This window comes from Tinamus guttatus, unplaced genomic scaffold (genome assembly GCF_059628265.1).
Source record: "Tinamus guttatus ecotype Peru unplaced genomic scaffold, ASM5962826v1 Tinamus_guttatus_pri_ptg000099l, whole genome shotgun sequence".
Lineage (NCBI taxonomy): Eukaryota > Metazoa > Chordata > Aves > Tinamiformes > Tinamidae > Tinamus > Tinamus guttatus.
Window position 1 is genome coordinate 380,946 of NW_028288633.1, and position 17,437 is coordinate 398,382.

The 17,437-nt window shown below is 43.7% G+C and overlaps 1 protein-coding gene across 10 annotated transcripts in view; it reads left to right on the forward strand.

The window, feature by feature from the left end:
- Positions 1-15,533, forward strand: part of NRG1 (neuregulin 1) — a 271,321-nt gene extending 255,788 nt beyond the window's left edge. For 8 of the 10 annotated variants that reach the window (XM_088520830.1, XM_088520825.1, XM_088520823.1 and 5 more), the window contains 5 exons: positions 318-420; positions 3,307-3,433; positions 5,157-5,287; positions 5,815-6,018; positions 10,128-15,533. In XM_088520830.1, the coding sequence (XP_088376956.1) occupies positions 318-420; positions 3,307-3,433; positions 5,157-5,287; positions 5,815-6,018; positions 10,128-10,779 (1,217 nt within the window). In that variant the 3' untranslated portion in view covers positions 10,780-15,533. The remainder of the gene's footprint in view (positions 1-317; positions 421-3,306; positions 3,434-5,156; positions 5,288-5,814; positions 6,019-10,127) is intronic. The other 2 variants (XM_088520824.1, XM_088520832.1) reach the window with 1 other exon arrangement.
- Positions 15,534-17,437: the final 1,904 nt, after the last annotated feature.

Below are 17,437 nucleotides of genomic sequence, written 5' to 3' on the forward strand. Positions count from 1 at the left end.
CCAGAAAATGCTGAGTGTTTGTCAACCGTAGATTTCTTACATATTATTTTTGTTAATATTAAGAAAAAAAAAAAGCAGATTACTTCTGACTTTATTTGGACGGATGCTAACTAGTCCCCAGTGTTTTGCTAAGAGCTTAATTTATAGCCCTGCTCTTCTCGCAGTCCAAAATGAGTTTGCCCGAAGTGTTGATGGCTGTGTTTTGGTGTGACTGTGTGAATCTGTGCCGTGGTGTGTAGCATGCCAGACGTTCACCATGTGCTTCTTGCTGAGCCGCTCTCCATGTTGTGACCTTCTCTGTTTTTGTCCCTTTCTAGAAGCTGAGGAACTGTACCAGAAACGGGTGCTGACCATAACTGGCATTTGCATTGCTCTTCTAGTAGTTGGCATCATGTGTGTGGTGGCCTACTGCAAAACCAAGTAAACTTTTCTCATTCTTTTAATATCTGTGATCACTGGCCAGGGCTTTCCCAGTTGACTGTAGTTCTTACTCTTTTGAGAATGAAGTTGTAATCTGAGTTTCTCCAGACTTAAGTCAAAGAGAAAAACATATGACTGAAATACTTTTGTCTAAGCCAGGTGGGTACAAGTGTCTATGTCAAACAGCAGTGCAAAAATGACAGAGATATCTGGCACATTTCTCACCTTTTGAGTATAGAATGAGTGAATTTGCTGACTTGCAATTCTTCATTTTTTATACATCCATACTTTCTCCAGCTGAAAGGGAGCAAATCCTAACATTGAAACCATGTTGCTATCCAGCAGTAAATTTTAACCATCAATCTAGTTGTTTTGTATTTGAGAGCAAAGTTAACAGCAGCAAGAGTTAATAAATACCAAAAAACTGAACAGAAAAGTGCTCCCAGTGCAGAATGTGCAATTAAATGCATTCTGTGATGTCTCTATAAATTATTGGGGGGAACTCTCAAACATGCACGAGGTATTTTGGACCATAAATCCTACACAGTATCAGCAAGATATGTGCTGGCAAATGTGCTGGCTGCTTTTATAAATCTCCCCACCAAAACACAAAACAAACTTACCGTAAATCTTACACATTTGTGTAAATCTGTTGATTTATTGTCATGATTTGCAGTTGGTTTGGGTTTCCTTGTAAGGTTTTCCTTCAAGCCCCACCAGTAACTGATGCAGTGGGCGAGGGAGCACATAGCAGTTGCCCCCCTTTAGGTGCATACGTAATGCTCCCAACCAGAAGCTTTCCACCAGTGGTCTGCTGGGAGTTAGGAACCACTGAAAAAGTAATAAAGAGATCAGCTTTCGCTTTTGCAAATGACAACTGGCAAGCCGGGGCAACTAAGCAAAAACTTTTGTGATCCAAACCCAGAAACCCAGGGAAATCCTGCAATGGGCAGACGAGAACACGCTGAAGAGCATGAAAGGTCTTAGATCTTGTGGGTCTCTGTGCAACAGATGCTGCTGAGAAAATGCTAAGATCTTCTAGCACTAGGTCTTGATTCAGACGTGCTTTATTTGCAAATCAATCACCTTAATAAAGAGACTCCACAGAATAAGTGAAGCACACATTCACTTTCTCATTATTCTTTCCTCTCAGTTTCCCTGAGTTCCACAGTTTTTAGTTAACTTTCATTAGCTAGAGGACAGATGTCACACATGGAAGCATGGAAAATGCAAGTATATGGATCACTGAAGGTAAAAAATATTGTGGATTCCTAGGGACAGATTCCCAGGCAACAGATACTAGGCTTTGGGCCCATAGGTGATGGACATCATGTGTCTAATGTGATGGCTAGCTAGTTGTAGCATAGTTATTGTCCAAAGACAGATCCCACACAGCCCAGAGAGTGGCTCACATGGGGACAGCAGCAGTCTCAAGGCAGCAGTGGGTGCGAAAACCATTCATACGGAGTCACATAGATTAACTGTCATCCTCTCTCCAAGCACACATGTACTGAGTGTAAAAATACAGCGTGTCAAGCAATGTTTTCTTTGTCTTTAAGCTTCCCTGGCTATCGAGCGTCAACATTTTTGTAGTTCTCTCTCCCCCTCCATTCTGGCAAGCCTGAAATAGTCCCCTTGAGTTCAGAAAGGGATTGACAGTGGTTATATCCTTCAGTGTCCTTTCCTGCCAAAAATATCTGCATTTCTGCATACGGCTTGGGGAACTGTGTGTGTATTAGCTCTTGCCACAGCCAAGGTCATACGCACTCTGCAGTGCATTGGAGCCTGCATCCTCCTTTTGTTTCCATGGATCCTGTGGCAGGATGGTGGACATTTTCCAGTTTAATCAGACAAAAGTGGGGAATATTGATAAATTAAGTGTGAAACAGAATAGCAGTATCCACAGTGACTTACTCTGATTTTAAATCTATCTACTGCATTTTGCATGGCTTCCACAGTTTTAGATGTTAGTATGCTGCAACCTTTGTTGCTGACAGCTCCTAGTGATGTCCTAAAGGTTCTCCTGGGGAGATCCCAAAGGGTCAGCAATTGGGAAAGCAGCAGTTCAGGTCTGGGCACAAGAAGCATCCACGTCAGCAATGGCACTGGCATGGAAGATGGATGGGTCTGCTGAATGCATTAACAGCCCTGACGTCCATCTGGTAATCATTCGGTTCCAGAGTTAATCTGATGTTGCAGAAAGGAAATCTTTCAGGGCTGCCAGGCAGCCTGCAGACTCAGGCATGCCTTGCACACTCACTCACTTTGCACTTGGGAAGCTTCACTACCTTGTCTTCTTTAACACTTTTAAATGGAAGCTGAAGCTCTGGAGTGCAGTACTGCCATAGGGGACAAATGCTACAAAAAAATGTCTGTCCACAGTATCTCAGATGGCCCTAGTCTTGGTGGCTTTGTCATTAACATATGTCTTGCTCTACCTGAGAGAACAGAAAAAAAAATGCAGAAATAAGCATTACTCAATGAGGTATCAAAAATGTGACTCGGCCTTGGAGAGGATGTCACAGTGATGATAGGTTAAAATCCCTGACCCTCTTCCATTCGAATGCAGAGCAGCACTCCTCATGAGATGGAGTGCAGCTTGGAAATGTCTTTTTTCTTCCTCTAACTTTTTCATGTCCCTCTGGGGTCTGCTGACTCTTGGAAGGGCTCCCGCACATCTTTCTCCCTCTGCAGGTCCCCACAGCCCCAGCTGCAATTAGATCTGAGGTGTTAGGAGTTACTCTGAGACCTTGCAGCAGTGGGGGAAGTGTTGGCAATAGAGTGCTTTTATATTAGTGTTATCATCATCTTCATCATCATCATCACACTGGAAGGTGCAGCTGCTTTCCTTTGTCCATTAAGACCATTCCTGTGTTCCCCATGCAGGAAGCAGAGGAAGAAGTTGCACGACCGCCTTCGGCAGAGCCTGCGCTCAGAGAGGAACAACATGGTGAACATGGCCAATGGTCCACACCATCCCAACCCACCGCCAGATAACGTCCAGCTGGTCAATGTAAGTTTTACTGCCCGTGTTCAAGACTAAATTGCTTGAGCCATGGTAAAATTTGTCCCACAGCTTTTAAATTTGTAATTTGCAACTGCCTCAGACTGGTGACTGGTATCTCTTGATTTTCTCTACACAGAATCATTTAGAAGTAAAGCCATAAACATGCAATAAAAAGAGAAGTATTTCCACAAATCGTCAGTTTATTGGTGCATGTAGTAGTACTACAACTGAGCTTTTGAGCTAGAACACCAGAAGCAGCAAAAATGCTTCAGAAAAAATAATTGAATAAGAGCACTGGACTAGGACTGAGTGTGTGCAAAGGGGTCTTTTATTTCAAGCAGATATTGCCTTATTCTTCCTACTGGCTTGATGATTGGTTCCTGGCTTGATGGTTGTTGACTAGAGCAGGCCACCTTTGATCTGGAGTACAACACCATGAACTCATGCTTCAAGCTTTGAGACACCATGGGCATCCAGGGAACGGGGCTCACTGTATTCCCAGTTCCTGTAGTCCTCCAAAACAAGCTTCTCATCCAAAACAGGAATGACAATATGGGACTTTTTAATGAGGAAGACAAAGAAGTTAGGTGCCATTAACCAAAATATTGTGTAAGAAAAAAAGTAACAAGGAGTTAAAAAAAAAAAAGAAGCTTCAGGAGTAAAAACCTGGATGAAAACCTCACGTGGATAATAGCACAGGATCCGTGCTTGGCCGGTGAGGTGAGGCTGGGGCAGCTACTCCACCAGCATCCCTCCAGCAGTGTCAGAACAAGGCGCCAAGCAGGCTCCCACTCATGGCCTGCACCGCCTCTCGGAGCGCCAGGGCTCACCGCGTGCTCAGCTGCCTCTTCCTTTCCAGCCTTCCCTGCCGGAGCCCCGTGTCCAGGGAGGAAGTCAGCTTCCTGCCGCCTCGAGCTGCCCCTGCTCTGCTGCTCCCCCGTCACGTAAATATTAGGGACGGCTCGGCGCAGGGGTGAGGCCTGGCGCCGGGAAGCCGATGGCAGCGCTCCCACTGCCCCTGGCTAAGGCCAAGACGCGTTTTCAGGAGAGCTCGACTTCCAGCATCTCCCCCACACAGTCAGGGCGTTAAAAGAGGGGAAAGCAGGAGTTCCCACTGAGAAGAGAGGGGCCCACCAGCAAACAGCCTTTCTGCTGAGCCCAGAGGAGACGCCAGAGAAAGCCTGTGCAGGAGGCTGGGTGCTGCACCTCCCTAGCCCCATCTGCACAGGGCTTTGGGGCCCTCACTGATGAAGAGTAGGTCTGCTGTGGTGGCTCACTCCTGTGAGTGGTATCCCTTGGCACTGGAAACAGCCATTTCCTGGCCAGATTCTTAGAGTGCAATGAACAAATGAATTAATTAACTACTGCTGTGTTCCCCATCAGAGAATAGTGTTTTTGATGTATGTGGTAGCAATGGGTGGATTGCCTTTCCAAGTCTATGTCCATGAGGACTTCTCGTTTTCTTGTAACATATGCATGTTGTTTATAGCGTGGTTGGGACGCAGGCCTTCACTAATTTCCTCATTTGTTCCCTTCTGTTTTCAGTTTAGAGAAGTGTGCACAGAGTTGTATATGAATGTGCTGAAGTGTGCTTGGGTGACAAAGCTTGTGCTGTGGTGTCTGTAGGAAAAACAGTCATTGTGAAAAGAGCAAACAGTAAGAAATATGTCTGCAGATGTGCTGTGAATTCCAGCCTGTAAACCTGTGATTTGTCTGGTTATTTTTTCAGCAGTACGTTTCAAAAAACGTAATCTCCAGTGAGCATGCCGTTGAGCGAGAAACAGAGACTTCGTTTTCCACAAGCCACTACACCTCAACCACACATCACTCCACGACAGTCACCCAGACACCCAGCCACAGGTACTGGGGTGGGGACACAAACTGCACCTGCACCTATCCAGACATTGTAAACCCAGAAAATATATGCTCCCTCTCATATGGTTTTAATTTTATGGTGTGATGGTCTTCGAAGTCATGTCTAACTGATTGTCTTTTTAGGTAGCTGAAAACAGTTTTGCTCATTGAATGGCATTCCAGTAGTGATATTGGGAATTTTAATATAAATTTTAGCATGAATTTGTATGGATTTTGGTTGTGATTTCTAGTGTGAATTTTCAGTGACAACAACTCTTTTGTTTTAAAGAGTGGTCACTGCTCCTGATGGCTGGAAACCCTCCTTCTCCTCCCCTTTACCCAAGCATGCATAATCATCTTGCTGCACTTGGGTTCACACAACTCGCAAAATGCTGGAGCCCCAGTTCAGAAGAACCTTCTAGTTTCCTCTCACAGTTTCTCCTAAACCCCTCCTAAACTGCTGGTCCACATTCTCCTGGTTCGCATGCAAAACCAAACCACCGTCTCATGCCTCCCTTTCTCTCCTTCTCCAGTTGGAGTAACGGCCACACCGAGAGCATCCTCTCTGAGAGCCGCTCTGTGCTGGCGAGCTCTTCCATGGAAAACAGCCGGCACGCCAGCCCCGCGGGGCCTCGGGGACGCCTCAACGGCATCGGCGGCCCACGGGAGAGCAACAGTTTCCTCCGGCATGCGAGAGAGACCCCTGACTCATACCGAGACTCTCCCCACAGTGAAAGGTACTGCAACCATCTGATTCATAAAGAGTGGTTTAACATCTTCCTTTCCTGCCTTTTCCACATTGCAGGCAGCGAGTCACATTTGGATAAGGTCCACCAAGGACCTTATGAGGATAAGGTCCACTTGTCAGAAATTTTGACTGGAAAGTACACAGTTTGCAAGCCAAGAGAAGCCAGGCCATTATTAAATCAGGAGTAATTACAAGCAAAGCCAGCTGGGAGTTTTCCAGCAAAATAATTTTTTCCCAGAAAAGGCTGGTACATTGATACCTATGGTGTGCCTTGAAATAGATTGGTTGAAAGAAAGCTTTTACTGGAAAAGTCTTCTCACCATCAAAAACTCTCTTCAATATTCTCAGTCTTTATTTTACTACTCTGGGGCCATCTCATGCTTTTGAAATAAAAACCCAGCCCAGGGTTTTGATCCCAGCAATCAAGAGAAGACAAACCATTACTGGATCGGTTCTTTGTACACTGTGAAATTGCAAGGAGTTTGATCTCGTGGGAAGTCCTTGACATCAAAAATATAGTCAGACAGACCCCAGGAAGACTGATTGGTATAGGAGACATATTGTTGGTTTCCAGAAAAATGACTGTGCAAGTGGAGCAGAAGTCATTTGCATGGTGTTACCACCACTGCACAAAGAATTGTGTATCAGCAGGGCAATGAACCATGGCTGCGAGCTCTCCAAGTGGGACCATGCTAAGCATCATGAATCCAGCCCTCTTCTTGCTGTACATTTCTTGTGAGAAAGCAACTGTAATTTGCCATGGAATTTAATTTTCAGGAAATGTGGCTCACATGACATAAACAGCCATGGCCCCAATCCAGGAGAGCACTTAAACACATGATTAACTTTTAATCATGTGAGTAGTCCCACTGAAAACAGTGTGATTACTCATATGGGTAAAGCTCAGCATGTACTTAAGTGCTTTGCTGGATCAGGCCCTGTGGCAGTAAATATTGTGTTGTCTTTTGCTTGGGATCCATGTGGGTTGCACTGCCACAAATCTGCAGAGGATGTACGTTATACCTTAGCATACTGGGGGCTTTGCAGGTAAAGAGCAAAGACAGTTTGCCCAATTTCTTGATTTCCTTGAGTAGCTGAAGCAGCGCTATGATATAAACTTTGTATATTTTAGGGGGGAAAGAGCAAGGTGTGCCTTTCCATTTCAATTAGGAGGAAGACGGCTTTTCATAATTTACTGCATTTCTTGAAGATTACATTACAGAGGAGAAAGAGCAGCATTTCTGCGGGAATTCACCAGGCACTGTTGGCTTAGCCTGTGCCTTAGATTCAGAATACAGAATATATTTCCCTGGGCATTGAATTAGGCCTCATCTATTTTTAGCATGCAGGAAATACATGGCAGATTATTTCTTAGAGATGGATTGCATGTATGCATGTGTATGTAAGGGATAAAATGAGAGTTATTTGCTACTAAAATGACTCTGAAACATAAAAGAATGTGCAAGCTAATGAACGGTTTCCTGAAGCAATCAAACGTTGCTGTGCAGTAAATTAGTAAATCATGGCTGCATTCCTTCTACCCTCCAGTCCTCTGAAATGCTTAAGAAATTTGAAATAAAATCAGAATAGACTTTAGCAGACTGTGTCACATTCTTCCATTGGAACCCGTGACATGAGTGGAGTCATCTCTGATTTTGAAATCTGAATTTTTGAAATACCATCTCTGCTGCAGAGGCTGGATTATATGATGGAGTTAGCAGTGTCTGACTAGCTAATGTCTGTCAACAGAGTGTGGATACACTCTGAGCCCCTTTCAGTGCACCAGCTTGGTACACCTCGTTTGCCATAAGGAGGATTAAAACTACTGCTTTTTAGCCTTCCCTTTGGGATAGGCTTGGGATAGAGCTGCGGATGTTTAGCTCTTCTGTATCAGCTCAAAGACAGTAGTTAGGAAAAACTGTCCCATTACAGTGTGTGAAAATATACCAAAACTGTATAAATGCAAAATGTTATGCATGTATGAATGTATGAATACTTTTACTGTGATGGAAGAGAATAGCACTGAATACATTCAGCAAACTTTGATCTTCCTGACACGCTGGAGTTCAGCTAACCTTGTTCCATTAAGGCACTATGCCCACTGCCATGTCAGCTGGGGAAGTAGAACGATTCAAAATTGTTAAAATGATGAAAGATCACTAATGTGTGGGAGAAAAAAATAAAAATATTTTATTCATTCAATGCACAGACCTGCCAATTCACCTTTGCTTTCTCTGATGGCTAGTTTGATTAATTCTTGGTGACTAGCTCAATTAATTTCCATGCCTAACTCCAGGATTTTTGTTAATTTTATTAATTTATTAATGTTCTGTTTCTCAGTTCCTATAAGTCTGTGTACATCTATTGAAACCTTTTTACCCTATATCACATCAGTTCAGGATCTGTCCTTGTCTATCTGATAACTCTGTTTTACTCAAGAGGAATAAGTGAACTGAATCAAGCAAAGTTGGATAAGAAATATGAATTCGTTTTTTTTTTCATAATTTCGGACTCAAATAAATAAATCACTAATGAAAAACTAAATAACTTCATCAACCATAGCCCAGCATCCCATTGGGGTTCTTATTGTGGGAGAGCTTTGAAAGATTTTAAATTAGGACACAGCTGAAATTCAAGCAGGTGAACTTTGGATAAGAGGGAAAACAAAACCAAGCTATGCGAAATGTCTAGTTGGGCGCTGTGCCTTTGACCAAAGATTTTCAGGCAGACCCTGCCTGTCAGGAAACAGCATGACTTCATAGCATCTCACAGAGTTGTACTAATTCAAACCAGCTGAGAGTCTTACATTTTTTGTCTTCTTCCCCTGAAAAAAAAAAAACTCTATGATGGCACTGGAGTGCCCCTTTCAAAAATCGCCTTCAACCACTACACTTCCTACAAGGAATTGTGAAGGGATTGGGGCAAATTTTGCAGAGAGAAGCTAGATAGCCCTCTGTGTCAGCACTTGTTCCCACAGGAGGGTGGATTATGCTTCATATTTAGGTTTATGAAGCTATAGCTCAGCATTTGTGTGGAGTTTGCATCCCGGTCCCCAGCAGAACAGGCAAGGAAACCCTTGCCAATATGCAATAATGCCAGTAATAATAACAGTGCTAATAATAATAATAACATTAATCCTCCAAAACCTGAAGGAAAACTCAAAAAGATCATATTGCATTGAGGCAAAAGCTGGCATTTAAAAAGAAAAAAAAAAAAAAAAAAGAAGGTCTATTCCATGTTGTTTCAAGACCAGAACAGTGTTGCAAGGCATGGCACACTCCATGAAGATGGTTTAATGAGTGTTCAGGCAGAGGCTTATTACAATTTGCCAGGGAAGGGACCTCCGGTTGCTTTTGAAAACTCAGCCCAGTGAGTTTCAGTGTCAGGGGGACCACCTCTATCCTTTAACCTCCCTGCACACACACTGGATCACTGAGCCTCAGGCTCGGGCAGAGCAGTCATGTTTCTTTGTCCAGGGGCCAAGACAACCAGCCTACAAGGCATGGAGCAGTACAGAGCTGTTGGGACAATGCTGCAAATCCTTCTCCAGCTGGTGATTAAAACTGGCAGAATCCAGCCTTATTTTTTTGGACAAATAGTTTGCTAAGGCTGAGACAGTCTAGTTGCCGGAGGCGAAGGGAGTGAAGCCCCACAAGGACTGTCCCTTGGTTCCCTGCCTTTCCTTTCCTCCTGTTTGCTTCCATGTGTCTCTAGCCCTGGGCAAATACTGGCCTGAAGTGCTGCTGCCTTTTGTTTCTGTCTGTCCTCTAGGCTCTGAATCCCATTCCTGGCTTTATTCCAGTAAATTATTCTGGCAAATAATCATCTCCCTGGCTCATCCCAGACAAACTGACCTGGCAGGTTTGCCGTGCTCCTTTTGCTCTCAGGTTTTGTATCTCAGAGTACCAGAAGATAGTGGTTTCTTAGGCTCACATGCTGTAGGACTCATAATGATTATCTTGGGGTCACCAGCTTCTGTGAGGATGCTAGAGATCCCAAGAGAGACTTCTGCCTCTTCCCTCCACAGTCCACATGAGCGGCCACATTTATGTGTCACCACCTAGGTGACTGCAACCCCTTTTTGTGTCTTTTCTCAAGGTATGTCTCAGCTATGACCACACCAGCTCGCATGTCACCTGAAGATTTCCACACGCCGACTTCTCCCAAGACTCCCCCTTCCGAAATGTCTCCGCCGGTTTCCAGCTTGACCATGTCCGTCCCTTCGGTGGCGGTGAGTCCCTTTGTGGAAGAGGAGAGACCCTTGCTGCTGGTGACGCCGCCGCGGCTCCGGGAGAAGTATGACCACCACCTTCAGCAGTTCAACTCCTTCCACCACAATCCTGCCCACGAGAGCAGCAGCCTGCCGCCCAGTCCTCTGCGCATCGTGGAGGACGAAGAGTACGAGACCACACAGGAGTACGAACCAGCACAGGAGCCTCCAAAGAAACTCGCCAACAGCCGGAGGGTAAAAAGAACAAAGCCCAATGGCCACATTTCCAGCAGAGTGGAAATGGGCTCCAACACAAGCTCTGGGAGCAGTAGCTCTGAGAGCGAAACGGAAGACGAGAGAATAGGCGAGGATACACCTTTCCTGAGCATACCGAACCCCATGGCCACGAGTCTGGAGCCGGCCACCGCGTACCGGCTGGCCGAGAGCAGGACTAACCCGGCGAATCGCTTCTCCACTCCGGAAGAGTTGCAAGCAAGGTTGTCCAGTGTAATAGCTAACCAAGACCCTATCGCTGTATAAAAAAACATAAACAAAACACATAGATTCACATGTAAAACTTTATTTTATATAATGAAGTATTCCACCTTTAAATTAAACAATTTATTTTATTTTAGCAATTCCGCTGATAGAAAACAGGAGAGGAAAAAAAAAACTTTTATAAATTAAATATATGTATGTACAAATGTGTTATGTGCCATATGTAGCAATTTTTTACAGTATTTCAAAAATGGAGAAAGATATCAATGGTGCCTTTATGTTATGTTATGTTGAGAGCAAGTTTTGTACAGTTACAATGATTGCTGTCCCATAGTATTTTGCAAAACCTTCTAACCTTTAGTTGTCCTAGCTTTTGTGCACTGCATTATAATGACTGGATGTATGAGTTGCAAGAATTGCAGAAGTCCCTCTGTTTGCTTGTAGTAGAATTCCCAAAACAAAAAGCCCTGTAATGGCACTCCCACTCTACCCACCAGAAAAACACAAAAATACAAAAAAAAATCAAAAAAGGTAAAAAAGAACAAAAACAAGTTTTCTTCTATAAGAAGTTTTATTTGCTTTTCGTATATGAAATGAGTTTTGTCTGCTCTATGCCAGCCGAAAGGTTTGCTTCATTGAGCACGGGGATAAATGTAGATAAAGCAGCATGCTACTATTAATTACAGCAGGATAACAAAAAACCTGCATTAAATAATGTTACTTATAGAAAGAAAGTAATACTGTGATTTTAAACCAAATATATTATTAATCAGAGGTCAGCTTATACTCACTAGGAGCTGTCATTTCATTATTTTCCAAATATTAATTGTTCTAGTTATCCCTTAGGAAATGGGTTCATGTTAGCTGAGGCTTTGAACCCAATACTGTATTTAAAAAAAAAAGAAAAAAAAAAAAAAAAGGATTTCTATTAGTTTAAGTTAATGGGGCAAATACTATAGCAGATATCTGTAACCAAACAAGGAAGAGATCTAGCTGGAAAACAAATGCCACTAATAAAAGTGCAATCAGTTTTCACCTCTATTTTTAATGTTCATTTTTAATAGATTATTTACCCTTTTGTTTCCCCTCAATTTTCTCCCCTTTCTTCCTCTCCTCAAAAAAAAAAAAAAAAAAAAAAAAAATTAGAACCCTGACAAGCTTCTAGCAATAACTTGTTAGCATTGCTGTTACAGTAGTAAGAGCCATTCCTGGACACAGAAGTGACTTTCAGGGGAGAACTGATTTGCCGAATGGTTTGAGAGCATACACGGTAGGAAGGACATGGCAGAAGAATGGAGTTAATTTCTAGTCGCCTTTATTGGTTCAACTATTTGAGAGGAGAGGAGGCAAGGCTGATGCAAAGCCCATTTATGAAGGCAAGCACACCATGAGGGTCACAGCCGTACTGTGCATAGGTATCTGCTACGGATGTTCATATGACCAGTGATGGCCTTAGAGTCTTGGGCTGGCAATGGACAAAGTGCTGTCAGTACTGGAACGGTTGCACCCTTTCGGATAGAAGCAAATGGCCTCTTTTGCACTGAATTCCTATCAGTTTAGTCAGGGTCACTCTGCCTCTTCTCTTCGTTTGATTTTTGTTGTATGTTCAGTTGGCACAACACAGACTCAGGATTGATGTGGAAAACAAATGTTTTGCCTGGACTCTGGGGATTCTGAAAATGAGAACATATGTTCTACAGGTATTACTGGACTCTACATAAGAGCCATGTCAAGAGAAATTTCAGCCAAACTACACTCATCCTTTGGGCCACGTTCTGGTCCCAGTTAAATGAAGATAAATAAGTCAAGGAAGTTTTGTCAGATGTAAACCAGAGGAGCTAAGGTCTTGACTCAGTAAATTGTTTGAGCATATGCTTATGTTAATCCCAGCAAAACGTATCTTCAGCATGTGCTAGATTCCCATTGACACATGGCGGGTATGCATGAAGTTAGGCATGTGCTTAAGGGTTTTGCTGAACAAGGTGTCCTATAGATTTGGGAGCTAGTGGCAAGGTCTAGTAAATGAAGCTGTTGATCAGGGTGATGAAAATCAGTGAGTTGGTCACTGTATGGGCCAGTGATTGTCATGCTAATAAGAGTGCGGAGGAGTTTATTTGACTGTGAGAACGAGCAGCAAATGAAAATACTTTAGAAAAGGTAGAAAATGATGACAAAGTTGGAAACTAGGATGTCGGTGTAGGAAGCCAAAGACTGGCTAACTCAGTTTTGGCCTACATAATGCCCGAAACAGTACTGCTTGTTTGAGAAGCCTCTGAGAGACTGCAGTTTGTCACCTTCATACTGCCAGGACTCAAGTCCTCTCTTGTCATTTTCCCCTACGTGGCATGTAGTTGACTGCAGCTTGCTTTTGCATTCCCCCAACCCCTAAACAAGAGCCCTCTTCAAATTCCTGATACAATATACTCATTTTCATCTCTTTAATCAAGTCTATCCATTAGACTTGCATTCCCATGCATACCTCCCCAGTCACTCTGCAGCCCAGCAGTATAAGAGGATCGGGTAGACTTTCCTGATGCCTATCCAGCTGCAGAACACAAGTTTCCAGTAAGCTTGTGCTGTTGACTTACCAGAGGCTCTTAAAAATACATTCTTTCAATACAGTCTTTTATATCTCAGATGCTTACAGAACGCTTACAAAACAGACAAGACTGAAAAAGGATGGCAGAGAGAGAAGCAATTTGTCCAAAATCACTCATCTTAGTGGCAGAGTAGAGATTATTGCCCAGGGCATTTGTTATCTCCTCCAGTATAGATCACCCATGGGGTCAGCTCACATTGAGGTGACTGTCACCATCTAGACAGGATGGGGAGGAAATTTACTTCAAAGTGGAGTAAATTATTTGAATTTACCGAAACTGTTATTGACTATAGAGGGCCGACAGAAAAGGGAGGAGCCACTGCATATCTGGAGTTGTACCTGTGACATCTGTTTAGCCTGGCTCTAGCGCAAAATGTCACACCTCTCCTGTTGCAGTGCCTCCAAGTCAAAGTAGTGTCCAAGCTCCTACTCCTTCCCCTACACATGGTAGTGCACTATAGGGTATAAGCTAGCTTGAAAGCTGGGGCCTTCAAATGGACCTAAGACCAAAGAAATACAATTGGGGATCTGGCAGCCTGAGCCCTTAGGTCTTTGGGGAGAACCCAGCCTTACAGTACAATTCATGCAACAGCGAGCAACAGGAGTTTCCCTGGCTTGGCACTCACTGAACTGGGAGCAGAACGTGGCCCCATCACCTCTGCACTTACTTTTAGCATATTGTGGGAATGATAGGCATCCGATTCAGCCAAGTCCTCACCCCAAAGTCAGCAGCTTTATATGGACCCAGGTTCTGCTGACAGGCTGCAGCCAGCCCGTGCTGGGCTTGACACTAGGGAGCAAACTGCACGTAGGGAGCAGAGCCAGCAAGTCCATAAGGGACCGGCCAGCTCCTCTATTGGGGATAATTGCTCCATTTCCCAGACCTCTGTGCTAGGGCCTTTACCCTCGGGCCAGCACTGTGTAATCCTTGCCAGCCTTTGGCTGAGAATCACGGCAAGGAGAAATGTGCTTTGAAGAGGGGTAAAGTATTACAGAGGCTGTGAAGTTACTCAAATTGTTGTGGTTTCCATGTTATTTAACTTAGATAGGTTTTCTCTGTGTGTATGAGTGTGCGTATGTATGTGTGCGTGTGTGTATGTTTATATGCAGAAATTCTCCATGATTAAAAGGCTCCCTTCAAGGGTGCGTAGTTGGAAGATGCCGTGCACAACCCGGCACAGCTTGCCTGTTTAGCTGGTGTTAATCAGTACAGCAGCACACACATTTTCACCAGTGGAAAACTTAATCCTTCCTCTTGGCTCAGCCATTCCCTTCCTCATCTGGGCCACCTCAACAATCCCTGGACTGAGAGAAAAAAAATCACTGACTTTATCAGGAAAACAGTGAATCTCCTTCTCTTTCCAGTCCTCCAAAACAACCCTGCATCTCCCTGCTTCTCTCCAGCCGCCGAATCGTCACACACATCACGAGCAGTTACTTGTGCATCCCGGATAGCAGCTTGTGTTCCCTCAATGGACACATCTCCGGCAGTCGAACATAAGCAAAGCCGCTTCTCAGTCCTGCAGCGTGGCTACATACCAACAACGTGGACTTACTTCTGATTATAAAAAAAAAAAAACACACAGTACCTATGAAATGCTGCAGAGAAAAGCAGACAAAGAATACGGCCACATATCATCATTTGTAATTCTCTGCTCTACTGTACATGCATCCTGTACATACTTGGATGTTTTCTTCATCATTTACTGTCTTTATGGATTATGTGTTAAAAGAGGGTCTCTTAGTTTATTGTGTAACACTGTAAATAACATAATGTCCTTTATTATTTATGCATAGTCATCTAACATGCAGAGAAAGTTATCCTCATATTATTTTAAGATATATGTCAAAAATATGTTGCATTTTTCTCTTTGCTTTGAAAAATATTATGTATCCTCTTTTCCCCCCTCTTTTCCTTTAAGAAAAAAAGAATGCTAATTTATTGTTCAGACGAGATAAAGGGGATGTATCTGAAGGCAAACTGTTCAAAGAACATGCCATGGAAGCCACAAGCTACTGATAAACTAAAGAATTTATTATCCCAAATACAAAGCAATAAGTAATTGTTGATTTATTTAAGGTTTTGTTATTCATTTACAGTAAAAGAGGTGCTGGAATAAATTGCTCGTGTGATGTACTGGCCCAGCTGCTCAGCAGACTGTGTCAGGCCACCAGCCATCACCTTTCTGGATCCAAATGCTATTGTAGCAGGTCTGGTTTTGTCTAGCTCCAGAAATTTTTTTTTCTGGATGTTATATGCTCTATGTGCCACATCTCACTCAGTTTTCTAACATGTACCTATGGAGGTCTCTGACAGACACTCTTTGTTTCTAGGTACAAAACTTATAGTTTCTTAAACCAGAATGGTTAAGATTACACTAACCATTACTACTCGAGAGAGGGAATTGTGGCCTGTGGGAGGCCATTATACAAAAGTATCAGCCCCAATCCTCAAAAAGAGTCGAAAAGGCAAATCAGATGTTAGGAAGTATTAGGGAACATCATTATCACTTGGTAATAGATGTAGGGCAATGACATGGGCACATGTCTGGGATGGCTTCTGTATATGGGGGGCTGAGGATCTGGGGACTCATCAGCCTGAGAAAAAGACAGCTGAGAGAAGGTGTCATTAAAGGAATAAATGGCTTGCAGTGGGTTGGCAGTGATTGGTCAGTTCACTACCTCTTGCAGCATAGGAAGGTGGGGGAGAAAGTAAAACTAGTGGAGGCCACACTCAAACAGATGTTGTTATGTGTGTGGCGCACAGGGAACTTGGAGAACTCCTTGCTACTGGAAATGATGTTTCCTTAGGCCCTAGGGGAACCCACATCTCAAGACAGAGAGAAATCCAGTGAGGATTGTTAAATCCACAGAATCCACAGAAACCTCATGAAGTCTGGGGAATCTCCGAACTAAAAGGTGGAGGTTGTATAAAGTGTATCTTTCTCCATCTATCCGACATTGTTGGAGAGTGGACAGTTGATGTGACTGCCCAAGTGTGATATCGGTATTCAAAGTCCATTGCTATTGACAAGGATGAAATAGCATAAGGAAAGCTAAAAGCAAGCCGAAGAGAGGAACATCCCAAAGACATGTCTTGCATGTCTTCTACACCCATCTGTTGCCAGACCCAGTGGAAACATGCGGGTCATATTCCTTCCACCTACCTATCAGCACTGAAGATACTAGGAGGAAGGGAGAAGTGTTATCTGTCAGCCTCCCTTCCCCATTTGCAACAGAGAAGGTGGGTGGGAGAATCAGACATGAGCAGAGGACTGTTGTCCTGTGACAACTTCTCCATCTTGCCACCGCCTGTGGAGGAGTGTGGTGTGAGGTGTTTGGGGTCCTAGCCTCAGCTGAGTGACTTATCACCTAAAATAACATTTCTCATCCCACTACACAGTAGTCCTATTAGTCGTATCCTGAAAAGGAAGGGGTTCCTCTTACCTTCCACTTCTGATCATTGGAATGGGAACCAAGCTGCATTCAGAAGGCTGTCAGCTCCTCAGACACCTCCATAGGCTTTCTTGGGTGGGAAAGGAAAGGAGAGTTTTTCTAAATCCATCAAGTACCATAGGAGCTACTATGGTTGGAGTCAACAAGAGTTAGGACATCATGTTGCACTGGACACATCCTATTGTGTCCCAAATGGCTGTTTTTGCAAAAACATCCTCCATCACTCCGTGCTGTCTTTGTCCTAGTGTCACTCTGTGCCAAGCTTCTGTCTCTGCCCTTCTCTGGAAGCAGATAGCCTCAAAGAACACTAGAGCAAAAGCAAGTGACACCCACTCATCATTTCTGCAGCTTGCAACAGGGCATGCTTTATGCATACCAGTTCCACCACGTCATGAATACAATGTTTGGATGAGACTTTCCCCAGGCTCATTCTCTTTGTCTCTCCTGTAGCTGAGAGGAAGAAAACTATAACACATGCCTAGAAAGGTTGCAACTATTCCTTAGTAACAAACCTGCAATTCAGCTGTAGGACCCAAGCAAGGCAGCATGAGCCATCTTCAAACTGTGAGCCTGGAAACTGATCTCCAGTAATGACAGTCCCTTAATATCAGTGCTGGGAACGTTTGAGGGCAAAATCCCTCTGTA